The 24,019-nt window shown below is 53.0% G+C and overlaps 13 protein-coding genes across 13 annotated transcripts; 7 read left to right on the forward strand and 6 right to left on the reverse strand.

Annotated features, from left to right (window-relative positions):
• Positions 1 to 558: 558 nt before the first annotated feature.
• BKA58DRAFT_5042 (uncharacterized protein) lies at positions 559 to 2,038 on the reverse strand. The gene has a single exon (XM_046175397.1). The coding sequence runs from the start codon at positions 1,645 to 1,647 to the stop codon at positions 841 to 843; it is 807 nt and encodes a 268-aa protein (XP_046030452.1). The 5' UTR covers positions 1,648 to 2,038; the 3' UTR covers positions 559 to 840.
• A 137-nt stretch (positions 2,039 to 2,175) lies between these two features.
• BKA58DRAFT_4912 (uncharacterized protein) lies at positions 2,176 to 3,577 on the reverse strand. Its single transcript, XM_046175366.1, has 3 exons — positions 2,809 to 3,577; positions 2,603 to 2,737; positions 2,176 to 2,538 (listed from the first exon to the last, which is right to left on the reverse strand). The coding sequence occupies exons 1-3, from the start codon at positions 3,440 to 3,442 to the stop codon at positions 2,258 to 2,260; spliced, it is 1,050 nt and encodes a 349-aa protein (XP_046030453.1). The 5' UTR covers positions 3,443 to 3,577; the 3' UTR covers positions 2,176 to 2,257.
• A 421-nt stretch (positions 3,578 to 3,998) lies between these two features.
• Positions 3,999 to 4,684, reverse strand: BKA58DRAFT_4910 (uncharacterized protein). The gene has a single exon (XM_046175365.1). The coding sequence runs from the start codon at positions 4,479 to 4,481 to the stop codon at positions 4,086 to 4,088; it is 396 nt and encodes a 131-aa protein (XP_046030454.1). The 5' UTR covers positions 4,482 to 4,684; the 3' UTR covers positions 3,999 to 4,085.
• Positions 4,685 to 5,094: 410 nt separating this feature from the next.
• On the forward strand, positions 5,095 to 5,996 carry BKA58DRAFT_5101 (uncharacterized protein). The gene is made up of 3 exons (XM_046175414.1): positions 5,095 to 5,268; positions 5,321 to 5,334; positions 5,441 to 5,996. The coding sequence occupies exons 1-3, from the start codon at positions 5,260 to 5,262 to the stop codon at positions 5,856 to 5,858; spliced, it is 441 nt and encodes a 146-aa protein (XP_046030455.1). The 5' UTR covers positions 5,095 to 5,259; the 3' UTR covers positions 5,859 to 5,996.
• BKA58DRAFT_5108 (nuclear pore complex component-domain-containing protein) lies at positions 5,950 to 7,214 on the reverse strand. The gene is made up of 2 exons (XM_046175416.1): positions 6,753 to 7,214; positions 5,950 to 6,704 (listed from the first exon to the last, which is right to left on the reverse strand). The coding sequence occupies exons 1-2, from the start codon at positions 7,001 to 7,003 to the stop codon at positions 6,134 to 6,136; spliced, it is 822 nt and encodes a 273-aa protein (XP_046030456.1). The 5' UTR covers positions 7,004 to 7,214; the 3' UTR covers positions 5,950 to 6,133.
• Positions 7,215 to 7,371: 157 nt separating this feature from the next.
• On the forward strand, positions 7,372 to 9,167 carry BKA58DRAFT_433353 (uncharacterized protein; the record flags this gene model as incomplete). The annotated part of the gene is made up of 3 exons (XM_046173178.1): positions 7,372 to 7,603; positions 7,655 to 8,340; positions 8,388 to 9,167. The coding sequence occupies 3 exons, from the start codon at positions 7,372 to 7,374 to the stop codon at positions 9,165 to 9,167; spliced, it is 1,698 nt and encodes a 565-aa protein (XP_046030457.1).
• Positions 9,168 to 10,060: 893 nt separating this feature from the next.
• Positions 10,061 to 11,952, forward strand: BKA58DRAFT_395974 (uracil permease; the record flags this gene model as incomplete). The annotated part of the gene is made up of 5 exons (XM_046171335.1): positions 10,061 to 10,140; positions 10,205 to 10,294; positions 10,354 to 10,394; positions 10,451 to 11,022; positions 11,101 to 11,952. 5 exons carry the CDS (start codon positions 10,061 to 10,063, stop codon positions 11,950 to 11,952), a joined length of 1,635 nt encoding a protein of 544 aa, XP_046030458.1.
• A 232-nt stretch (positions 11,953 to 12,184) lies between these two features.
• On the reverse strand, positions 12,185 to 13,318 carry BKA58DRAFT_5206 (uncharacterized protein). Its single transcript, XM_046175439.1, has 4 exons — positions 13,133 to 13,318; positions 12,750 to 13,072; positions 12,329 to 12,668; positions 12,185 to 12,277 (listed from the first exon to the last, which is right to left on the reverse strand). The coding sequence occupies exons 2-4, from the start codon at positions 13,033 to 13,035 to the stop codon at positions 12,259 to 12,261; spliced, it is 645 nt and encodes a 214-aa protein (XP_046030459.1). The 5' UTR covers positions 13,036 to 13,072; positions 13,133 to 13,318; the 3' UTR covers positions 12,185 to 12,258.
• Positions 13,319 to 14,145: 827 nt separating this feature from the next.
• On the reverse strand, positions 14,146 to 16,212 carry BKA58DRAFT_425433 (Mu homology domain-containing protein). The gene is made up of 5 exons (XM_046172927.1): positions 16,013 to 16,212; positions 15,606 to 15,964; positions 15,065 to 15,551; positions 14,645 to 15,016; positions 14,146 to 14,592 (listed from the first exon to the last, which is right to left on the reverse strand). The coding sequence occupies exons 1-5, from the start codon at positions 16,049 to 16,051 to the stop codon at positions 14,512 to 14,514; spliced, it is 1,338 nt and encodes a 445-aa protein (XP_046030460.1). The 5' UTR covers positions 16,052 to 16,212; the 3' UTR covers positions 14,146 to 14,511.
• Positions 16,213 to 16,640: 428 nt separating this feature from the next.
• Positions 16,641 to 18,950, forward strand: BKA58DRAFT_433357 (heterokaryon incompatibility protein-domain-containing protein; the record flags this gene model as incomplete). The annotated part of the gene is made up of 2 exons (XM_046173179.1): positions 16,641 to 16,842; positions 16,891 to 18,950. The coding sequence occupies 2 exons, from the start codon at positions 16,641 to 16,643 to the stop codon at positions 18,948 to 18,950; spliced, it is 2,262 nt and encodes a 753-aa protein (XP_046030461.1).
• Positions 18,951 to 19,112: 162 nt separating this feature from the next.
• BKA58DRAFT_5231 (uncharacterized protein) lies at positions 19,113 to 19,926 on the forward strand. Its single transcript, XM_046175448.1, has one exon. The coding sequence runs from the start codon at positions 19,275 to 19,277 to the stop codon at positions 19,803 to 19,805; it is 531 nt and encodes a 176-aa protein (XP_046030462.1). The 5' UTR covers positions 19,113 to 19,274; the 3' UTR covers positions 19,806 to 19,926.
• Positions 19,927 to 20,089: 163 nt separating this feature from the next.
• On the forward strand, positions 20,090 to 21,923 carry BKA58DRAFT_5284 (uncharacterized protein). The gene is made up of 2 exons (XM_046175460.1): positions 20,090 to 20,365; positions 20,455 to 21,923. The coding sequence occupies exons 1-2, from the start codon at positions 20,305 to 20,307 to the stop codon at positions 21,621 to 21,623; spliced, it is 1,230 nt and encodes a 409-aa protein (XP_046030463.1). The 5' UTR covers positions 20,090 to 20,304; the 3' UTR covers positions 21,624 to 21,923.
• A 355-nt stretch (positions 21,924 to 22,278) lies between these two features.
• BKA58DRAFT_5282 (phosphatase 2C family protein) lies at positions 22,279 to 23,925 on the forward strand. The gene is made up of 2 exons (XM_046175459.1): positions 22,279 to 22,708; positions 22,766 to 23,925. Exons 1-2 carry the CDS (start codon positions 22,551 to 22,553, stop codon positions 23,703 to 23,705), a joined length of 1,098 nt encoding a protein of 365 aa, XP_046030464.1. The 5' UTR covers positions 22,279 to 22,550; the 3' UTR covers positions 23,706 to 23,925.
• Positions 23,926 to 24,019: the final 94 nt, after the last annotated feature.

Genomic DNA, 24,019 nt, shown 5'->3' on the forward strand with positions numbered 1-24,019 from the left:
GAAGCGCGATTTGCGAATTTGGCTTACAAAGACGCAAAGCACACATACTGAGAGAATTGGTAAGACAAGCCTGGAGTAATTGCTGAACGTTTTCGCGTAGAGTTTCTGTTCATCTTTCTGCGATACTCCTTCAGGCGTGCATTCGCGAGGATGCATCAGGGTCTGGGCGATCAAGGTCACACCACCCTCGCGCGAGTACGCGCGAGCCGCCGACTTCTCGCGGTAGAGGATTCTACCGGGATGCAGGAAGAGCCTTCTTGGCACAAAACAGCGCATTGGTGAGCAGTTAGTCACGACATCTTTGCTCGCAGTCACGAATCGGCGGTTTTCGCGGAGCAAGGGGTGGCTGGAGGTGTCAGCAGGAACGACCCGATGGTGATTGGTAGATGAGTGTGGCAGGGGCCCTGCGCAACCTCGCCGCAGCTTCTCTTTCTGTGACCTCGCAACGTCGACGTGGATTAGCAACACCCGTGACTCTTTTGTTCTACAACTCCTCGTTAGTCTTCTAAGGGAATACTGATCCCTTGCACTGGGTGGACAACGAGAATATTTGCATCAACCCTTGTGGTCATCGTTATAGAGTACCTAGGTATCATCATGATAAGACAATGCATGCTAATGATTCACTCAAGCTTTCACTATATTCACTGCCAAAACACTAAAGTTCATACTACAGATTTGTATTATCTTCGAGAAAAGCTCTCGGAAGCTACCTAGGTATCTCACAAAGAGATGAGATCAACTCAAACGCCAACCAGGCCACTTATCTCAGCCAACTCGAGACAAGAAGAAAACGGCGATAGTAGCACGGGCTCGTACGTCCTCATCTACAACATCGCCCTAGTCATTCTTCCGACCATTGCGATCAAAGTTAAAGAACTGGCGACCACCACCTCCTCCACCGCCTGTACGACGCGCACAGCCACCACTGCCACCGCCGTAAGACTGCTGAGGAACATAATGCTGCTGCGGTCGATACCCTTCATCCTCTAAATCCGAGTCATCTTCGTAGTAGCCCTGCGGACCAGATGGCTGTTGACGATGAGAACCTCCAAAGTCGAAAATGCGGCCTGAACGACTCCCTTGACCGTACTGTCCAGCGGCACGAGGGTCCTCATATCCGGCACCATACCGCGGGTCTTGCCCACCACCACAAGGGTGCATGTATCGCTGCTGGCCAGCACCGCCGCCCTGATAGCTAGGCCGCTCGGCAGCGCGTCCCGCTCCAGCAGTGCGTGACTGTCTGAACAAATTGTCTGCGCATGTGAGACCAGAGAACATGAGACCACGATCGCGTGGAGCGTGTTCTTGACCGCCGCCGCCGCCCATGCCACTCATAGGTCCGCCGCCACCACCACCACGGCTGCCAGCGTAGTCGCCAAAGGGCTCGTGGTGTTCCTGGTACTGTTGGCCTTCCGGGCGGGAGGAGTCGAATGTGGAGGAAAAAGAGTATCCGCCTTGACGCGGGTTGCCGCCGCCCATTCCACCGCGACCCATCATGGGAGGACCTCCCATCATTCCTCCCATACCGCCCATGGGGCCGCCGCCCATGCCACCCATTGGATTGCCGAATGAACCGCCCTTACCTCCGCCGAAGAAGTCGTCACCACCTGAGTTGCCGAAAGGATTCATATTGTTAATTGTCATAGGAGTGTAGTTGTTGGTTGTGAGTTGAGATGGTGAGTTGCGTCCATGGATGTGGAGGGCTTGGAAGTATATGAGGTTCACATGATATAGTCAGCGGGTGCTGGGTGAAAGTGTCTTGCCATTAAGTTTGGCACAGAGAGTGCACATGCTTATGTTTGCAGTGTGCGTGGATGTCGTTGGTGATGGAAAGGATGAGTCGTAGCGGGAAGAAACCGGGTAGGTTGAAGGCATAGCTTGCATAGATATAGACGACACTGCTATTATACGAAGGTCCTAGAGCATATGACTATTTCAGGCCGGTAGACATGTATTATGATCTCGCCGTCTTCCCACTCACTCATACACTCCACACCACCCACCCCAAACAAATCACCACACATCAAAGACAAAAACAAATGATGAAGCAGTCTTGTATTCACCCTCCGTCCTCCTTTACTATTCTCCATATGTAACTAAAAAAGGGTATATACATTGTCGGTTTGGTAAGTTAATGTAAAAAACGGACCAGCCTTTGAAATTCTCGCGCTTTTTGCAACCAACCTCAATCGGTTATGTACTGTTTGTTCACTGTGTGTTTGTTGTTCTTCGTGTTGCCATCGGAACGAGGCGTTTAGCTGAAGAACTTGAGGGCGCGCCTGAACCTGTTGCCGCCGCGGTTGCCTTGGCCGCCGAAGCCCTGTTGACCCTGGCCTTGACCCTGGTTTTGGCGACCGTTGCCCTGACCCTGGCCCTGACCTTGACCGCTCTGACCTTGACCTTGGTTCTGCTGGCCTTGGCCCTGGTTCTGTCCTTGACCCTGACCCTGCTGGCCCTGGCCTTGGTTGCCGCCGTTGTTGCCACCGTTGTTGCCGTTACCGGCGTTGGGGGCTTGGGTCGCATCAGGGATAAGGGCTGAGTAAAACGTTAGCACGAACTTCATGGAAGTAAAGCAAGGACGGATGAGAAAGCAACGCACCGGAAATGGCACTGGCACCCTCATTGCCACCCGCAGCACCAGCAGCCTGGTTCGCCGCGATAGCAGCAGGAAGATCCTTCTTGTTTTGCAGAATTTGTGCAGAGATACCCTCAAGTGTCTGAGCAGTGTCGACAGCTAGTGGCAGTGAGTATGGATACAGGATAGGGCAGACGCTTCGTGATGATAATGGAAAATGTGGAACTTACCGGAGGCAGCCTCATCGGTACGGCCTTGACCGTCAGTTTGCTGGACGGCGAAGCATCCACCAAAGGGACCGGCAATAGCGTTGTTGCGGCATCGGATAGTGCAGATGTTTCCAGTGGAAGCACCGAGGCAGTTGAAGTTGTCAGGCATCTGGACGTTGATGACAAAGTCCTTTTCCTTGGCCTGGGAGAGACCGAAAGAACCGGGGATGTTGTTGGACACCTTCAGGGGAGTGAAGGTGGTGACGGCGTTGCTAGTCTCGTCCATGTCGCACTCGAATGGGCCGGCACCATCAGCGTTGACCTGATGAATGGTGACAGCCAGCATGGAGCCGCCAGAGACTTGGGCCATACGACCCGCAGCAAGCTCGTTCTCGGTCTGCTCGCCGATGTCGATGTTACCAGCGATCTCAGTCCTTCCGCAGGCGTTGACAATGTTCTGCTTGATCTCCTCGTCACGGATGATGGTAGCATCCTGCTGGCAAGGAGAGATGGTGGTGCAGTTGCGAGCGATAGCAGGGTCAACCAGGAAACCTTGACTCTCACCAGAGTCTCCAACTGCGGCCAAGATAGCTGCGTGCGAGTGCACGGTGGTGAAGAGAGCGGCAAGCGCAACGGAAGAGGCAGCGAAGTACATAGTGATTGGAGTTAAAATAAAGTTGGCGCTCAGCGCTGAGAATAGAATGGAATGTGGAGTAAAGAAGGACTAGCGTCGAGCTGTGAAGAAGTGAAGACCGTTGATGGAGATAGATTGCAAGCAGTGGAACGGATGGTAATCTATATACCGTCCTCCATGACCAGTCGAACCACCACATCGTGAAATCCCTTACTCGACAACCATGGTGGTGTCCACTTGCATGAGACGTGCTTCGGTATAGGTCAAGGGTTTGGTGTATGCTCGTGCTGGCCTAGGCGCCTGAGTAAAGGCTTGGCAATGAAAGAGTGGAGTGCGGAATGCCGCCAAGTAAGGAATAAGCACCCTGGGTAGACTTCGCAGGAGCTTGTAGTGCCTCCTTGACGGGAACACCTAGCCTGTCATGGATGTAGAGGCGCTGTGGTGAGGCTGCTCCACAGGCTTCAAACTTCGAGAACCTGGACCACATCATGCCCTCCGTCACTTAGCGCTCATTGAACCAACAATTCAGCCTCCGTTTTGCCGTAGTACGCTAGCGATGAGGCGTGGGAGGTTTCGACGACCGTAAAGTCAAGTTTCGAATCAGAACGTCGCACGCCACATGCAAACACGACGGCTTGGCGCAGTGCCATGCCGTATGTCCGGCTCAATTCCGGAAACTATGCTCGTGCGAAGGAACAGCAGATGGTGAGTGGTGCTCCCATGGAATGCGAAGAGCCTCGGGATGTTGGTGTTTCGAGATCAGGCGCCCGTTAAAGTGGATCTTCCCGTTACATGCCTGTGGGGCCACCCGTTGGAGCAGGAACGCCGCGCTTTCGGCAGATAGGCTCACAGTCTCTCGCGTAGAGTCGCCTCTTGGTCGCGGTCGACAATGCCTAAGCAAAGGGGCTCGATGTCGCGATGGCGCAGACGCAGGAACCGCACCTGTCATCTCCGCACTCCTGAGGCATTCCTGTCGCGCATCATGCCGGACTTCCGGACTCAACGATGCAGCGAGCAGTGACGTGAGCGACCATACCGTGGAGGCGACGGTTGTTAGCATGCGTTTTTCTTCGTTGGCATTGCTTTCATTCTCCTGAAGTGTTGCACCTTCTCTTCAAAGCTAGGTTTGGGTGCAGCGATGACAATCCTGCAGGTCTGACACCTTCACCATGCAGCAAGTCCACTCTCGTGATAGGATTTGGAGGAACTGCTACAAGCATCGTCAAGCTTGAGATTGCGCTTTGTCTGTAATCAATAAGTCTAGATCGGGAGCATCTTTTGTGTCAAGTGTTGTGGCTTCGGATGCCCTTTCGTCTGACCAAGTGACAGACTCAATAGAGTGAGACTAGAGGGCATAGCTTGTCGCCGCGGATAACAGATTCCTGCGTGTTCGATGGCAAGTATCATTGACACATTCCAGTGCGAGCCTTTCCAATGTTTTCTTGGAACGAGAAGATGTTCCAAGAATCATGAACAGCAGTGTCTGTCATTGAGATGTGCTGCCGTCAGTACAAATCGAATAGCTAGTATCTGATCATGTCCCAGTTGGAGATAGCATAAACCACGATGAGGTCTTAGAGAAATTCTGAGCGAAGCCTGGTGCCATTGCGACAAGCAGTGAAAAGGTCGTGTAATAGAGATGGTTGACTTGTAGCAGTCAATCGTTCTTCCCCGCGGCGGCGAGTCCTTGTCTAATCGCCGAACAATCGCCGGCAGCCTTACAGCAATCAGACCACTTTCATCATCCATCGCTCAGAAAACTTGTGAGCTGTCGCAAAGCCGCCACAAGCTTCCCAACACACCAATTCCCCTCTCAGAACAACTATCCGTAGCCCATAATGAACACAGTAAGCTCCACGCGTACTTCCAACCCCATCATCAGCACTAATAGTCAAACAGGTCAAATCAGTATAGTACGTCACACCTCTCGCAGACACTCACATGCCCGCCCCATACGTGCCAAACCCCAACACCATCCCACCAATAGCTCCAATGCACCTACCCTAACCACTCCTACAGCTACGGCTGGGCGACCCTAATAGTAGCGGGCGGTGGCGCCTACTTCTTCGCCAAACGCAGCATAAACGCGGACCGCGCCGCAAAAGCCGAAGCCGACCGCCAAAAACGCATCCGCCTCTATGAACTCGAGCACGGCTTGCAAAACTCCGCTCCTACCACCACACCGCTGAATCCAACTGCGAGACCAGGAACTACACAGGCGGCGCCGCAGAGCGTGACGAGCGAGGTGGGCAGGCTGAGAGCAGAGGGAGGAGGTAATGGCGGCATGGGGGGTGAGGGAAATCCAAGTATGCAGGCTAGTCAGGATCCGGCGCCGACGAGACATGCGCCCGAGAGTGAGGGGCAGAGGGTGGGCGAGAAGAGCAAGTATGAGGCTCCTGAGGTGTATCGAAGTCGGAAGGGGGATCGCTTCTCATGAGGCATGACACAAGAGGATGCTATGAGGATTGACGGTACAGCAGAAGAATGAATCACATACTGGAGTGAGTTCATATATAAATGAGGCATCGATGGCGTTATGGCATGGAAGATTCCACTCCTTGTATTATCGTACACCAGCATGTTGGCGACTCCAATGCGCCAGCTCCAAGCTATGCTAAATTAAATAAATCATACAAAACGCCCACGCGATATAACAGGGTATAAAGCGATATGTTGCCGTCCAACGTCTCTGTTCATCATACACTATGAGGGTTACTGCGCAAACATGCCGCTCCTGCTGTCTCTCCGCTTCTCGTACAGCCACTTGCTGTTCAGTCCGACGCTCGCTTTGCCAGTAGAGGGCGTAGGAGTGCCCGGTGTACTGCTTGTGCTGTCACCAAACAAGCTACTGCTCATAGAATTGCCACCATAGCTCAGTCTCTTCGTCGCAGAAGACCCGCTGAGTGATCTCTGGAAGTTGCCTCCATTGTTTGGTGAGAAAGGCGAGCCTGAGCCAGACCTTCCGAAACTCGGTGACCCCGAGCCGTATTCCTGATTGCTGAAGCTGTTACTGCGCGGTGTTGATCGCTGGTATCGGGGAGGCGTGACGTAGTTGGGCGATGCGAATGCGGAGCCTGGGGATTGAGGCACTTGGACGCCAGCCTTCAAGCCCATGGAGGCGCGCTGCGAAGGGGTGAGAGGTATGTCGGCAATCTCGTCGGGGTAGTAGCGACGGATAAGAGGGAGGAACGCGATGACGATGTTTGCGGTGAATACGATGCGGACGAGGAGGACGGCCCATGCGCTGTAGGGAACAGCTTTTACAACAGCGTTGATCGGTGTTCTGTTGGATATTAGCATGATCCACAATGACATTTTGTGAGGAACATACGCAGCGTATTCCAACAACTTTACCTTCTCAGTAACCCTAGTACCATATACTGAGAGAAACAGGAAGCCTGCATTCAAGACGATGGCCCTGACGTTGCGCTCATCAAACGTGGTAGCGTACTGGCGGCGCGCAATCTCGTCAAACTTGGGATGTCGCCAGGAACCATTGGGCGTGTATGGCTGTTCTGTCTGGGCAGATGGTGTCGCGGCCTTTTGCGGAGTTGCAGGCTGCGCGTACCGGGCTACCGACATGTTGTGTGAAGCTTTTAGCTACTCGCGTTGATTGTTTGTTTGGCCGAAAGGGAGTCGCAAGAGATGGGCTGGCTCACGTGTCGGGCTACACTTTCACTGCTGCTGCTGGGTTAGTAGTTAGTCTCGGATAGGGTCGCGCGGCTACAGGCACATTCTGTCTGCCAAAGGGTGCCGTGATGGTGAAGGTCAGAGTGGTTGTACAGCAACCATGTTTTGGCAAGGGCGATCGGAGGACGGACATGTGGGCCGACAGGGGTCCCTTCACTAGCGGACCAATTCACCCCCGCCGTCATCCCGCGGCTGCCAGCGAAACCTCCTGCTTGCGCGTCGCTGCCTTTCACCTCCATTTCACTCATGCGACTTCAGCCATGGCGGGAACTCTAGAGCAGCTTGATCAGAGCATCGGCGAAATCCTCGCAGGCTGGAACGTCGTCAGCACCCTCATCGCCTTCACCATTGTCGGCTTCCTGGCCTGGATCATCTATGACAGCGCCGATGCCGACACACACCCGCTGCTACTCGCAAGACAGGCGGTAGCTTCATATGTGAGGCAGCCCGGAGAGTCTGCTGTCTTCCGCTCCCCCGAAACTCCTCATGGCTGTATGAACGCCCCACCATATATTTGCAGTAATCGCGACTGACATCCGCCAGACCCTCTTCGTACCGGACTTGCCGTACGGCCCCCGGGCGCTCCCATGTACTCGGCCGGCAAAGATGGAGATCTTCGGGATATCTGGCGACGTGTCACAGGCGAGATCCCTCTCGAGAAGGGCGCAAAGTCTAGCGGCACTGCAAACATCATGACGGTCTTTGGAAAGGAAGGCGTCACCGAGCACAGGGTGGAAGACGTTACCAAGGAGATTGCTATCCTCGGAAAACATCTACAAGATCGTGGTGCTAAGAGAGTGGCCATCTACCTCCCCAACAGTCTCGAGTTTCTCTCTGCACTCTTTGCGGGCGCCTTCTTCGACTTCACACCTATTTTGATCCCATACAACCAGCCACACGAGACCCTTGCCGAACTCCTCCTCCAAACGAAAGCTGATGCCTTGATCGCCGAGGCGGGCTCTGTTCCCCTTGCCGAACTCAGCCAGGGCGTGTCCGGCCTGCGCTCCATCGTCTGGACTGTAGAGAAGACAAGCAGGCACATGGACTGGAGCGAGGTACCCGAGGGCATTGGCGGAAAGATTGACGTTGCTGTTTGGCACGAGCTTGTACAGGAACAGAAGAGTGTCGCTATACCACTGCCGTCGACTACCGGCAAGCCTCGTAACGTTGTCTTCCTCTGGCAAGAAGCCGTTGGAAAGCCGGCAGAGATTGTTGAATTCACGCAACAGGTACCTAAACCCACCATGTTGGCATATGCACCTACTGATAGGAACAGAATCTGACCGCCGCCGTTGGTGCACTCGTCACGTCCCTTCCTGCCGCCCACCGTCTAAATGCCTCGGATACGTTCCTCCCCGCAGATGCCTTTACACATTCCTACTGTCTGTGCCTGACGCTGGTTGCTCTGTTCTCTCACGCGACAGTTGTCATCCAGTCCGTTGCCGGTCCGGGTGTCGATTTGGAACTGGCTACACGCTCCATCGCTCCTACTGTCACAGTGGTTTCAGCCGAAACAGCTGCAAAGCTCCACAGCTCCACGAAGACATCGGTAACGGGTGGCCCTCAGAAGCTGGCACATTACCTCGAGACGCGCATGTTGACTGCTGGCCGCCTGCCTACCGACAATCTCCTCACAAAGCTCAATGCGCCCAAGAGGGCGGCTGTCGGCACAACACCTGGAAAGCTGCGCTTGGTCTTTGTGTCTGAACGACAAGGCCTGAACACGCCACCACTTAGCTCAGAGGACCTCTCCGATCTACGTATCTTCACCAAAGCGCGTGTCGTATACGCTTTGACCACAGCCAAGGTAGCGGGAGCCGTTGCGCAAACCAACATCTACGACTACCGGAGAGAGACCGCATCGAACAAGCACAGCCACTTTGGTGTGCCCCTCAGCTGCGTGGAGATCAAGTTGAAAGATACACCACATCTCAAGACAACAGACGAGCAGACCGCAGGCGAGCTAGTCGTCACTGGCTCATCGGTTGTGGGTGGTGAGGTCCACCTAGGCGTGAATGCAACCATCCGAGATGACCATACTCTGTCGTATGTATAGTTAGCGCATTGAGCAAAACGCGATGAACTTGAACGTATTTGCCTTCACGAAGCTTCTTCCAAATGACCCCCATCCAATCTGCAGCTCAAAACTCTTGACATTCGCTCAGTTCAACGACATTTCTCGTGTGCATGAGATTACGCGACTGACACAGGAATCCAGGCCAGCTTGTGCAGTAGTCGGCAACGACGTGCATGCGCCCCAAGTACCGAGACATGCAATGGTTTCCCCGTCCTTCACAAACCTCTTCGAACGCTTGCACCCTTAGCAGGTGCTACGATACACTGTGTCACTCTCTTCGTATTAATTAGAACCGTCAGGTATATGTGTATCTGTGGAGGAGACATCGTACCTATCGCGTCGCGTGGGGATCATCTCTCTGGGGTAATTTCAGCCGAAGCGCCACCGAGCGGCGTCTTCGCTAAGACCGAACCGACTGGGGTGCTTATCTGCACCTGCACGACCGTCGAATGAAAGCCGGCCCATCTGGCAACGGTCGCATTTCCCCAAGGACCGAGACCTTGGGTTCAGCCGCTAACCATCATGACAAGCTGTGTGAGTGGTTGTTTGTTGAGCAAAAGGCTGCGAGAAAAGGCTCAAGGCGTTCGTCTAGTCCAAGTCATCTCTAGGAAGGCTGAGTCTCGGTTCTTGTCTAAACGAAGTGTTGACATGGTCGGCTCGTGGCGCTTATCTTATCGTCGTCTTGCCAGAGATATAGACGTAACGTCAATCCTGGGCGCCCGCTGTTCGGAGATCTGCACTGAGACTGTGCGTGCTGCTAGAAGATAAAGAGGCGCGTGTGTCCGTCGCGCGGAAAGACTATCAAGGATAAACGGTCCTCCCATCTTTACAGCCCTTCCACGTTCTTGGTGGTTTGCACGGTAGGCTTCAGGATGCCGTTGATCGAGAAACCGCATTGGACGCTCAGGGTTGAGCAACCCAAGAGCACATTTGCGGAAGGCAATTCGCGATGGTAGGTTCGCATTCAGGCGGAGATGCGCGACGATGGAGTTCTTGTACTGATTGATGGTATGCAGGACAAACAAAGATCTTGACCCTGTTCCGAGGCATGGTAGGAAGTGGGGTGTGACGAGCTTCATCTCGTATTGGGTGTCGGATGCATTCAAGTACGTTTTCATCAACTCTTTCGAAATCAACGAAGTAAGAGATGCTAACATCAATTCAGCGCCGCAACATGGCAATTCGCATCCAGTATCATCGCAATCGGTACATCTACCATTTTCCTAACAAAATCAATCTGAATCAACTAACACCACCACCAGGACTCACCTGGCGCGAATCCCTCGGCATAGTCGCCCTGGCCTTCTTCATAATCTCCTTCGTCATCGCCCTAAACGGCGCAATCGGCGTCCTCCACCACGTGCCCTTCCCCGTCATCGCACGCGCCTCCTGGGGTTTCTGGGGCTCCTACATCGCCATCGTATCGCGCGCTATCCTCGCCATCTTCTGGTTCGCCATCCAAAACATGAACGGCGCGAATTCCGTGCGCGTCATGATCGGCGCCATCTGGCCCTCTTTCCTCACACTGGAGAACGGTATCCCCGCGAGTCAAGGAATCGATACAGCGACCATGATCAGTTTCTTCATCTTCTGGCTAGGCAGTGTACCGTTTTTGATTATGCATCCTAATGAGTTGAGGTGGCTGTTCATGGCTAAGAGTATCATTGTGCCGATTGCGTGGATTGCGATTTTGATCTGGGCGTTTGTGAGTACGGATGGTGGTGGCGAAATGTGGAATCAGAAGGCTACGTTGACGGGGAGTGCGTATTCGTGGGGGTTCTTGTCGAGTCTTACGAGTGTGATTGGGAATTATGCTACGTTGTCTGTGAACCAGGTAAGTTCTCTCAACCCTCCATGCATTCCGTTGGGAACTCCGCCTGGAGATCGATTAACATGCTAATGATAACCACAGTCCGACTTCTCCCGCTACTCCCGCGTCTCCGTCAAATGGCAATGCATCTACGTGCCCTTCCTGCCCATAGTCTTCACCTTCATCGCCTTCATCGGCGTAGCCGCCACCTCGGCCGGCGCCGTCAAATACGGCACGCTGGACTGGGACCCCATGGCCCTCATCGCCCACTGGGACAACCGCGCCGCCCGTTTCTTCGCCGCCTTCTCCTTCGCCCTCGCCGCCCTCGGTGTTAACATCTCCGCAAACTCGCTCTCCGCTGCAAACGACCTAACCGCCCTCTTTCCCCGCTACATCAACATCCGCCGCGGCCAGCTTCTCTGCGCAGTACTCTGCTGGGCGCTTGTTCCGTGGAAGATTCTTGCTTCGGCGGGTAGTTTCCTCAACTTCATGGCTGCTTATGCGATTTTCCTGGGTCCGATTGCAGCGATTATGGTTGTGGACTTTTGGGTTGTACATCGTGCTAAGTACGATACGTTGGCGTTGTACCAGTACCATGGTATTTACCGGTATACCGCCGGTTGCAACTGGCGTGCTATTGTCGCTTTCGTCGTTGGTGTTGCACCAAATATGCCGGGGTTCATCCAATCTATTAATCCGGCTATTGATGCGGGTGTCGGTGCTAGGCCGTACAGCTTTGGTTGGTTACTAGGATTTACTGCGACAGCGCTGGTGTATGCGTTGTTGGAGATGGTTGTTGCGCCGCCAAAGGAGACTTTCATCGAGAGGGCGGTATATCCGGATGAGATTTATGATGAAGCGGGTGTGGTAGATGAGGGTATCAGTGTGGGGAGTGGAGAGGAAGGAAGGGCGGAGAAGATGGGGTGGAAGGCGAAGATGACTCGGATGTTGTAAATGTCAGCACGAGTTCTTCAAGATGCAGGGATAGGGAGCTTATGTCTGATTCATACAGACACATGTAGGAGTTGTGAGATACATACTGTCGATCTTCTATACGTTCCCTTCTCCAGGCAGATGCAAAGTGAGCTCAAGTCGACATGCAAATGTCCTTAGTGGATTATAACGAGAATATGTAAAGGGAAAGAGCGTTACTTCGTCTACGACATTACACTGATTTGATCATGTATGTCATGGTATAAAAAGATTTTCCGACCAAGAGATTCAGGAGATGGACCTTTCAAATCTTCCTCCTACATCTTCTCACAACCCCACAACAACCCCCAAACCCAAGCCCACGAGTGCGACCAAGCTCCCCGTCCCCACCGTCAACCTTCCCTGCGCTCCATTCCCCGCATCCCCGTTCTGACTCACACTCCCACCCGCACTCGCAGCATTGACCTGCAACCCATACGCCGTCGTCGTAACCAGTGACCCACTAACCGTCGTAGTAACAACACTTGTCGCTGTCGTACTAGCTTCACATCCGCTCCAGCTGGTCCAGGGTGCAGAGCTACTCCAGGGTCCTGCCGTCCAGCCAGGCCAGTCAGAGGGCGGACACGCACTGCCGTCCCACCATGCGGTCCAAGGGCCGGATCGCCAGTCTGAACGCGTGGACCAGTCGCTGTAGGGGCCGAAGTTGGAGGGGCCGAAGGGGGCTGGGCCGGAAGGTCCTATGGGTAGGGGATTAGTATGTGATTTGGGTTGCTTTGTGGAGAGAGTGTGAGGGAGGGATTGGAATGGAGGGTATTTACCTCCCCAGTGTCTTCCGGGTCCTCCTGGACCATGGGGTCCGCCTGGTCCCCAGGGTCCTTGGCCCGGTCCGTAACTACCGGTTGGCCAGGGTGCGGCGGTTAGGGTCGATGGGATCTTTCCGGCTGAAAGGAGTGATTCATAGATTGAAGACCATTTTCCTGGGTCGGAGGATGCCCATGGTGGACCGGAGCCATACCATGGGTCAGTTGATGTAGGAGCTGGTGTGATGCTTTGACCGAGGATAGGCGCGATGAGCGCTGTGATGGCTGCTAAGGTGAACTTCATGGTAGTAGTCTTGGCGTCGTAGTGTTTGTTTCTGTGTCTGGAAAAACGGTGCTGTTATGCCGTGTAGATGTAGCAGTCAGAGTATGTAGTGACTGACTTCGTGCAACGATACCCAAGGCTGTCAGTGTCGTGCCTGTGTATTCAAAACTGCAGAACAGCGTTTCCCACACGCGACACCGCAGCATACAAATACCCTTAGACACGACACACGCGGCCCACTCGTTCATTGGACGCCATCATAGCTTACCTACTACTCCGTCATAGAATCGCGTCCGGAGGGGGCCCGCAAGGCTCAGCTGAGGTTAGTCCACCTACGCAGGCCAGCAAAGAAGCGTAGCATCAGAGATGACAAGCAACAACGCTTACAAGCTGACGCGTCCGAGAGCGTATGCGTATATAGTCTCGGCAGCCGGACGGGTTACGCGAGAAGCGTCATTGGCATGGTGGTGATGCAGGGTCAGACTTTCAGCCTTATGGCATGCCGCGGTGGAGTACCCAAACAGGCGATCAAAGCTTGACGATGAACTGCATTGGTCGAACATGGACAGGGCAACAGGTGATTGGGCAGATGGTATATCGAAATATGGGCTTGTGACTATAAACAGAAGGGCCGCGTGAGATGTGCTGCAGCATGCTTTTTCGGAGAATGAGGTGGGGAGAAAACGCGGAGAAACGTGCTGTGGTATCACCGCGCATGCATATGTCGGTTGTTGGAATTGCGTGCGTCCTTTGCATGATCAAAGGTCGAGCTGAGAGTAGGATCGCTCGATAGAATCCGGGAGCTGCGGCCGTCATGGTCATTGCGCGTTCAATCTGGCAGTGAAATGTCGCAAGTTGAGGTTGAGTCGAGAGAACTACACCCAAACGTATGATGCTGAGACCCCACTGTCGATCATCGGCGGAGACGGATGCGCGAGCACCGACGAGACGCTCACTCTGACACCACCATCGCTACGCTATTACGCTCGAGTATGAGTTGTGTGCGACAGTGTACGCGTCCCGTTGATATTGGAAATGAGTAATACATTATATCTTGGTGCTGACTAACTCTTTGTTGCCTGCATGACTATCCTGCACGCTAACTTTCGGACATAATCTTGTAATGATAAGGTCGCTTTCATCTCATACCGAGACAAGCCTCACAATTGATAGAGGTGAAAGTTAGGAGGGTAAGCAGTTCCAGAGGTCGCAATCATAACAAGGCGGACCGCGCATGCACGGCTACACTGCATAGAGGCATGTCGTTCTGTGTCGCATTTGGAGTATGGTAATAGCGAGTCGTGTGCGTGCATGCCAGGCACAACACGTTGACGAATGCGCCAAGTGCATTAGTACTTCTTCAGATCTTGCGAATCCTCACTCATAGTCAGATGCCACCGTGTCTCCTTCATGAGACGCATTCAACGATGCAGTATACATGAACAGCATGTTTCATAGTTGTATTGGTATATTCATCGCCAGCACTCTTAGCTCCACCTAGTTCACATCGGGTAACCGCACAGCGATGTCGCCTGACTGTGTAATGTATCGTACCCAAGGTAGCGATGGGTATTGCAACTGCACTTATGTTAGTCACTGCCTCTTTGAGCATGTGATAGTTTATCCTTACCTTTGGCTCGATGATCTTCAGATACCGCACTTGGATACCTGATGTGGTGAAGTATGGAATCTCGAACTTGACGTTGATGGGCCTCTTGGCCTTTCCGCCGCCAACACCACCCATGCTACCACCGAAGCCTCCCATCATGCCACCACCCTTCTCGTCATCACCGCGCACCGATGGCAGACCAAGTTCGGCGCGCATGAGGAACTCCTTGCCGCCACCGAACTGCTTGATCTTCCACACTATGGAGGATGTCTCAGGCGCGTAGTGTACTGTGCCGATGTTCGTTCGGAAGCGAGGTGTGTCTGCGTCTTCGGGGACCGGAATCGAGATCTGGACGTTATTGGCGGTGCTTCGTCGCTTAAACTGCGCTCGTGCCTACAGAGTGTCAGTTTGTTAAACCCAGTGTCCCAGAGACGTGTCTACCTTCAGCATGTACTCGATCCTGCTGCCTGAATGGCTCTCGACTATGCACTCTACCCAGATGAGAGGCTTGACTTGTGTGTTCAGACGGTAGCTCATCAGCTCGAACTCGCCATCTGGTGGGATGAAGCTGATGGTCCTGTCGTTCTCAAATCTTGATAATCGTACGCACTGGTGGAACTTGACATCCTCCATCTCAACGGCCTTTCCTCGTGTAGCCCTTCCAGTGGTCTCGAACATTGCCTTATCGTTAAGACCGAGTCGCAACTCAGGCATACCCGACAGGTAGCACTTCATCTTGACAGCACCCAGAATCTCCGATCGTAGCACGCTGCCGGTCGCGGAAACGAGGAGGTTGAGCGATTCGATGACATCGAGGAAGACTTCGTTCTTGCGGTATCGGATTCCTTCACTTCGCCAGCTGACGGCATTTGTGACTGCGATGGGTGGACGTGCGATTTCGAGTTTGTGCGACTCTTGTGTGATGTACCTGCAGAGTTGTCGTTAGTATAGAACCATTTGATAGATCCTGTGTAAGGCGTACTCTTGCAATATCTTGGTCTCGGTGGTTTGTGGGTAGCCAAAGTCCATCATCTCATCCAGCAGCTCGTAGATAACCACAAAGTTGTCCCTTATGCTCTCCTCTTCGAGCTCTTTGAAGTATTCTGTAAAGACTTCGACGATCTTATGGAGGAACAGGAGAATCTCGGCCGCATTGGTGTTCCGCTTGGTAAGTGCGAGGAGGTAGAGGTTGTTGTGGCGGATGTAGAGGTAGTTGATGCCTTCGCTGGAGAAGCATGGTGGGACTGCCGAGCTCTCGTCTTCGGCCTCGCTCAGTAGGATGGGGAATTTCTCGACGGCTGACATGGGGATGTCACCGCGGTAGTTGCGCGCCAGAAGGGTCTATGCGATGGTCAATAGGTAGCCCTTGCAGAGGCCTGACCGCCATACCTTGCCCTTCAGGTCGAGAAAAAACACCGCCGACGCCATGGTGAGGGAACGTGAGTGATTTAGAGAAGAGAAGAAGAAGAATCAGCTATCGGGTCATGGTGCGCAAGGAAAGGGCGATCGAGGGGTATATGTGCTATGTCCTGGTCGCGTCTCGGTGATGCCAGAGCAATTGCGGCTCTTCCCGCGCGCCAAGACCCCTCAACGCCCTAGGGCCCTACAATCTCAACGCTCGTACTGATGCCTGTGTACCTTCAATCTTGTGTACCCCATCTGCCCTTGATCCACAGATCCGCCCTCACATGCCGACGAACTGCGGTTACCGTTTGTTCATACATGGTCACACTGTAGCAAGCCGCCTTATCTGAGACACACTACGCCCTGCATTAGCGAATATCAGGCAGCACATTCGCCGTCCCTTGGGCTCAACGTCTGCTCCGCCATCGGACTGCAGCTCCATGCCATCATAATGTCGCTTTGCTATCTTTGTAGCGGCCTGAGTTTCTCGAATCTTTACCCCCCAAACTTCTATCGCCATGCCGATAACCTGGCTGCACTGGAAGCGTCGGTCACAGACTGTCGCCTGTGTAGGATGTTGCACGGTTGCATCAATGACCCCAATGAAAATTCAATGCAGCCAGAGCTACATTTCGAAGGCGCCACTGAGGTATGCACCACCTCCCACGAAGATCGCGAAGGAAGTTCTGTGAAGTTGCAAATCGTCCCCGGAAGTATGTATCCATGGCAGCCGGAGATGAACGGCGCTTCATATGTAGGTATCTGGATAAAGTCGAAATGGATGGTAGCTGGCATGGCGCTGTCGGTTGAGGAAGGTACTAAAGCACGCCGTCCTATATTCATCATCTAATCACCTTCCCTAGGTGACGAGTTAGGCTCAGAGCCCATCTTGCCCGGTAAAGAATACTCCTTCATTTCGGGTCGTGTTCAACTGAACGACTTGCCTTCCCAGGCGTATTTCGATGTCATCAAGCGCTGGTTGGCCAACTGTGAGGCCAACCACAGAATGTGTGATAATGATATTCCAGAGTTGCCAAAGCGAGTGATATACGTGGCCGAAGAGGGCAAAAGCCCATATCTTGTACGAGGAGAGGGTACATACGCTCGCTATGCGGCACTGAGTCATTGCTGGGGCCGTTCAAGAGAAGGAATGACTACGACCGAGAATCTGGAAGCACATATGCGTTCCATAGACTGGGCTACGCTTCCGAAGACGTTCAAGGACGCCATAATTACCTGCCGTCAACTTGGTGTGAAGTATATATTTATCGATAGGCTGTGTATCGTGCAGGATTCGAAAATTGACTGGGAAGAGCAGTCGGCGCTCATGGGCTCGATCTATCATGATAGCACCCTCACCCTGGCAGCATCGGTCTCCAATGACTCTTCAACCGGAATTTTTGTCCCGTTATATCCTTCTGAGAACTTCAGGAACGATGTTGTCATACTACCACCATCATTTGGGAACTGCAAAGGTCAAGCTTTCCTCACTGCCCTCACTTTCGTCCAAGGATGCGTGCGCCTGGCACTAGACAAGGCGAGTTTCAACATTTTGAATACAAGAGCATGGGTAATGCAGGAGAGGTACTTGTCCCGAAGGACACTATGTTTCCTTGAACGCGAGGCGATTTGGTGCTGCTGTGAAATTATACAAGATCAGAACGGCCAAGTCATGAGCCCGGGAATCACCACCCTGAACTTACGAACGGGACTGAAAGCACTGGCCAGGGCCTATGAGAGACCCTGGCTACTTGAGGGATCAGAAGATGAGAATGATGAGAGAGCTCAAATATGCTCGAAAGAAGGTTTCGTCTGCACTGTCAATCAGGAGGATACTGTTGACGAAGATTCCCGTCTTGATCCATCGAAGCCACTGCCTATTCTAGTCCATGTTACTCAGGACGGAAAGCTCGGCCATCTCCTCGATCTACGCGCGCCTCCATATCGCACTCCCACTCCACCGACTCTCATCCGACCAAGCGACGAACCTGCTTTCTACAGGTTCCTCGTAAGCATCATCCGGTCTACAGTAAACAACCTCTGGTACTCCACAGTAGACGAGTACAGCATGCGCCAGCTTACGGTCCCGTCAGACAAGCTTCCAGCCATGGCAGGCATAGCATCACGCGTACAGGCCATTACACACGATGACTATCTCGCGGGTCACTGGCGCAGAGGGATCGAGCGCTCGCTGTTCTGGAACGCCAACACAACGCATCCATGCGAGCATCCTGCGAGAGCACTAAGATATCGAGCGCCTTCCTGGAGCTGGGCAAGCATTGATGGGAACATAAGTTCGCCCTCTCTTATTTTAACTTCTGATGAGGTCATGCCCCCGTCTGTCCAGATGATTGAAGCGAGCACTCAAATCGATGGCAAAAATCCTTTTGGATCCGTGAGCGACGCGAGGCTCATCATCAAAGCTTGCTGCATAAAAGCCTGCTGGAATGCTGAACTTGCAATGTTCCGGTTGGCGGGCTGCTTTGAGGCCCAAACACCTGTACTGGGTGTGGGCAAATTACAACTCACCAGTTCGAATAGTCTTGACGGCACGTCAGTTGGGTACTGGTTCTACGACGACCGAAAGCATGGTGTACTGCCCGGCCCGCCTCTTGGTAGTTCTCCTTCGGAAGAAGAGTTGGACAGTAGATTGACGTGCCGGTTTGCGATGGATGCTGCCATAACTGATGGTTTCTATGATGACTTTACGAAACTTCCGGTACCGGAGAGAGTCAGCTATATCCCGGAGGAAGTCACCTTCGTCAAGGGATGTACTAGTAAGTCAGGAGAACGCTCCTACATCAAGGTTTTGGTCTTGGCGGCAGCCGAGACCGGAAAGGGTGTGTTTAGAAGGATTGGCCAAGGTACGCTGTACAGTTGGAATGAAGAGGTGGAGAGTGTAGAGGTCTTGACTATCGTCTGAGCGGACGTTTTCACTGCTTCGTCGTAATAGGTATTTTGCTACCTGGTTAAAGTCTCCACTACTCCAGGCGTATGACTGAGGATACTAACTGGAATACCACATTCCTCATCCATATTGGACTGAAGACATTAGAGCTACAGTGAATGCCTTCAATGCAGTTCTTGAAGCCTTTCACGCTGTCAAGGGAATTGTCTGGACTAGCTACTCAACCAAAGACGCTCTCGATGGCCGACTTGGTCAATGCAATGACTATGCCTCATTTAGCGACTTATTTTTAACGAGTGTCGTCTTCACAGAAAGTCGCTAGACGAACACGACACTAGCATGCGTCAAATACGAGAGGAATCTGGTGTCCCAGTGGGATTCGATCTCACCGAAGAACTGCAGCAGATTGAGATAGCCTATGACCAGCAACGCGACGAAATCGAAGAAGCGTTTTCGGAAGCGCTAGAGATGGAATGGGTGGGCCCGATGGTTCCTATCACTGATGTATCCACAGAGACAGAGAACCCGGAAGGTATAGACTGCTTAGTTTGTCGGTCTGACATTTGCTGCTCTCCCGAAGTACTGACTGTTCCTTGCCAACATGCCTATCATAAGGAGTGTCTGGAACATTGGAGTCACGCTGCGCAAGGGGCTAGCCATACTTGCCCCTACTGTCGCACTGAGTTGTTTCCCGAACCTGAGTATCGGCCAAAGCATATCGAACTTGTACATGACTACGAGAGAGAGCTTGACGACATTGAGGACCGAATGTACTCGCACTCTTGGATACAGAAGTCGGCGGATTGGTTTGGGGATGAGCTGGCGATGCAGAGGGGGTACGAAAGGTCAGAGACGGAGAAGTTAGACTGACAGCGGCTTCGAAGTGGAATACTGGGACTTCTTGCTTTGTGAAGTCCGGGGAAGAGGTAGCTTCACCAGTAATACTTTTGGCGCATAAATAGGTAGTCGATTTTAACATTAGTATATTGACTATGAAATTGATGTCTCGTAAAACATAGGATGCACTTGAACTTTGCGACGTCAAGGATGAGAGGCACGTTCGTCAAGACTGACCAGGTGACTAGCTGCCACCGATCACCTCAGCATACCATGATGGCTACCTAGGCAGCATGATTTATGGCAATTTTCTCACCTAATTATCTGCGCGTGTAGTCTGGATATTCTTCCAACTCGCAGTAGGCACCAATCACGTGCGGGGTGTGAACGGGCTGCCCCACTCACTCCGTCCTCGTGGTAGAGCAAACACGTGAAGCTGGTACCTTCCATTTCCGCCCTTTCTACTCCATCCCACTCTCAAGATACCGCGACGTTGCAAAATCAACAACGATCTCTGCGAGCTCGCGCAATAATGTCCGCCGAAGCTCAGGATTTGGTTCCGTCAACAAACCATGCGCCGGCAAGCGCCGCAGGTGTGTAACTGACCTGCATGCCCTCGATCGATACGGACATCATTCAGGCCGGGCCTCTTCGCCTTGAGATTTTCTGCTAACGATGGCAGTATATCGGCGTGTGCGTACACACTTACGTAGCCTACGAGACTTGCGCAAGTTCGGCTATAGGTACAAAAACCCCAAAGACGTACTTTCCATGACGCCCGCAGAACTTCGGAAGCTAGAACAGCAGCACTTTCCAAGTCCAGCAAACACCTCTCGTCTCGCAGACCTGAGCGATGAAGAGACTGACCAACAAGCCGATGCCGCGCGGCGGTGGCTACTGGGTATGCTCGACTGCCATGACAAAGTGATGACCCGGGAACACGAAATAAGAATGTTCAGATTCGCCGTGGAGAAGCAAATGGAAGAACGAGAGAGTGATTGGACTGATCTGGAACGACTTTACATGGCACTCGCAAACAGCAATCTCGCATCGCCGCAAGAGCGATTGCAGGCGGCTTTCGTGACCGTCTTTCACTTTGACTACCCGCAACACCGGCGAGATGTTAATGAGGTCGCCCAAAAGCTGGACGAGCGTCTGAAGCGTGCATCTGACATGGACGCCGGGATAGATGAGACACGCGAGGTTATACTCGCCAGAACTGACTTCATCCACGTCGACCATTTCGCGTGCGCCATTCCACTTTCACTACTCACCGTCACAGCTGACAACGCTTCTGTGGCCGATGACAACGCCGGCTGCTGCCCAATCTGCCAACACTCATACACCTCATTCCAAGATTCCTCTATCGTACAACTGTTAGGTGACTATCCAGTGCGCATAAAGCAATGCGGTCATATCATTGGAAAGTCATGTCTAGAGCAGTGGATGAGAACGCCAAAGATCGACGAAGCAAAGTACCCACATCGCACATGTCCGTGCTGCCGTGTCAAGATCGAAGGTGTGAAGTCGCCCTCAGTACCTCGCGGGCTACTGGATCATTTGAAGACCGACCGACGAGCCATGGAGACAGTAAGAGAGTTGCTATTCGGGTGTGATATGGACCTAGAGGAGTGTCTGAGCGCCATCAGCGCGTGCATGAGCGAGGAGATCGCCTGCGAGGAGCTGGTGGCTGAGTGTGGACGGAATGATGGAGAGCAAGACAATCAGGTACTGAAGGACAAACTTGCGAATCTGGAGAAAGAGAAACGGGCCTGGGGATTTAGGGGAGATGGAATTTGGAGAAGGCTGCGAGAGGAATGGATGAACAGCGGTGTTGTCCGGAGGGCTTGAGAATGACAGTCATGCCTCTGCATGTTGCCGGGAGTTCTTTGGTACTGTTCGGACTTTCGGACTCATACTCAACAAGAAACACAATACTGTGGGCTCGGACGAAGGCATGCGGATCTCGTGGATATCGGAAAGGGCCGAACGAGCTGTTCGTGTCTAGGAGCTCTTGGCTCACGAGGCAGTGCAAGCTGATGAGGCATTTTCTTTCCAGCACTTCAGTCTATCTCGAGTATACTCCATAGTACATCAAGCTTCACGAGGAAGCTCGCTCAACAGCCAAGCAATGATAGATCGACATACCAAATGTTAAAAACCACGCATCACGAGGGGTAACTGCCCCGCCGATTAAGAATTTCGCGCACACAGCCCCGTCTGTCAAGTGTAGCATCGTTCAACACCTAGGTAGGGGCGTGCATATGCATACACCGGCAACAAGCTTCCTCAGCAAGAGGTTTGTTTGCTCATATATAATTCTGGGCCCGCCGTTCGCGCTGTTCAGATCACGACGTCACGTGCCCCACAAAATGACCCTTCTTTTCTCCACGTTCTCCGTGCTCTAGACCCGGAAGCAGCTACACACTTGCGCATCGCAAGGGTCTAGGCTATTGAGGCTGAGTACATAAGCCAATAAACTGTGGCGCGGGCGGCCCCATGATTGGTTCCAGCGTATGCAAGCTGAAAGGGTAGATGACGTCTTGTTTGTGAGGGTCGCGTGTGCCGCCGCTTATCAGCCAGCAGCTGTTGCTGGGCAAGGCTTGGCCTATGACGATGTATAATTCATGCAAAAACAAACATAGGGAGCCCATCTGTCGCTGCTACATCCCACGCGAAAACTCATTCATTCGGCAAAATCAATCATGAGCGTTAACATCATTGACGTTGGCGTCAGCAGGGTGCGTTGTGTGTTCCTTGCATGCTCCCGCCTTCTAGATGCCGGTTCTTCCGAGCTGCGACCGAGACTCTTTACTAACGTCTTCCCCACAGATTCTGGGGGCTCGAGAAGATCAGGAAGACCGTTATATTACCTTGACGCCAGGTTCGATCAAGTCACGGAAAGAACTCGCCATCTTTGCCGTGTATGATGGCCAGTAAGCAGCGCCGCAAAATCTCAAGTTGTGGCTTGTAAGCTAACAACTGGGTCGCAGTGGGGGTACAGAAACTGTGAACCACGTTGCAGAGCATCTTCATACACATCTTGAACAGCATATCGCCATACAAAAGCCGTCCAATGTAGCCGAGTATAAGCACGCGATACAAGGTGCTCTGCTGGCTGTAGACCGCGATCTAGACCACGCCAACCTAGACGGAGGCTCAACTGTTTCTCTCGTTCTCATCGACACAAAGCAGAGCTTGCTTATACAAGCGAACTTAGGAGACAGCCATGTCTTCTTCGCGGACCACGAGCCCCAATCTCCCCAATCGTTATCGCCACAATCTCCCACGCGCATCGACTCCGGCGTTGGCTCCAACGGCTGGAACGTCGAGGCTCTTAGCGAGGAACATGCACCAGACAGCCCGTTAGAGAAGAGAAGAGTGGAAAACGCGGGTGGCGAGATCAACTACCGATCTGGCATTGCGCGCATTGGCGGCGTGAGCATGTCGCGCGCACTGGGCGATCTGGACTACAAGAAGCCTCGCGTTAACCGTCTAGCGGGCCACGACCTCTCTGACTTAGTCGGGGTAGAAACGGGCCTCGCACCAGGAAAGACGGCAGTCCACGACCTCGTATCGAACAAAGCGCATTTTACCACTCGCACCCTCCACGGCCAATCGCTCATCCTACTTGCATCAGATGGTGTCGGTTCGGCGAAGGAGGCGGAGGAATGCACAAGGCTGGCGGTGGATGCATGGCAATCCGGAAAGGAGGCCAAGGAGATTGCGGAAGAGTTGACATCAAGAGAAGGCCAGATGAAGGGCGCGGACAACTGTACTGTTCTTGTCGTTGTGCTGGACACGGAGAGCAAAGGCCGCAGGAGTATAGATAGCGGAAGGAGGAGTATGGACATTGGTATGGAGGGAAGCGGGTCAAGGAGGAGGAGACGATCAAGTATTGCTAGCTTGAAGGATTGGATACGAGACCGTTAGGTGTAGTTTCGACATGGCGCAGCGGTGTCGCACAGGAAGCGAGGAAAAGTTTGACCAGGTTGAAGGGTCAGAAGGATCACTAAGGCTTGATCGGCCTGGTACGATGCAGCACAGGCGTTCAGGTTGAGACGTGATGAGCTTCATAGTTCTTTTTTCACTGTTGTATCAATATATCAATTTCACCATGAGTATGCTGCGGAATGAACAGAAGCACATTGTGTTCCCTTTTCCCGCTCATCTTTGACGTGTTTTTGGAACGTTTCGTACCCATCTCAGCCTTCGCAACGTCTTCCTCAGCCATATCCTCTACTAGT

Source organism: Alternaria rosae (assembly GCF_020736505.1).
Source record: "Alternaria rosae strain MPI-PUGE-AT-0040 chromosome Unknown BKA58scaffold_1, whole genome shotgun sequence".
Lineage (NCBI taxonomy): Eukaryota > Fungi > Ascomycota > Dothideomycetes > Pleosporales > Pleosporaceae > Alternaria > Alternaria rosae.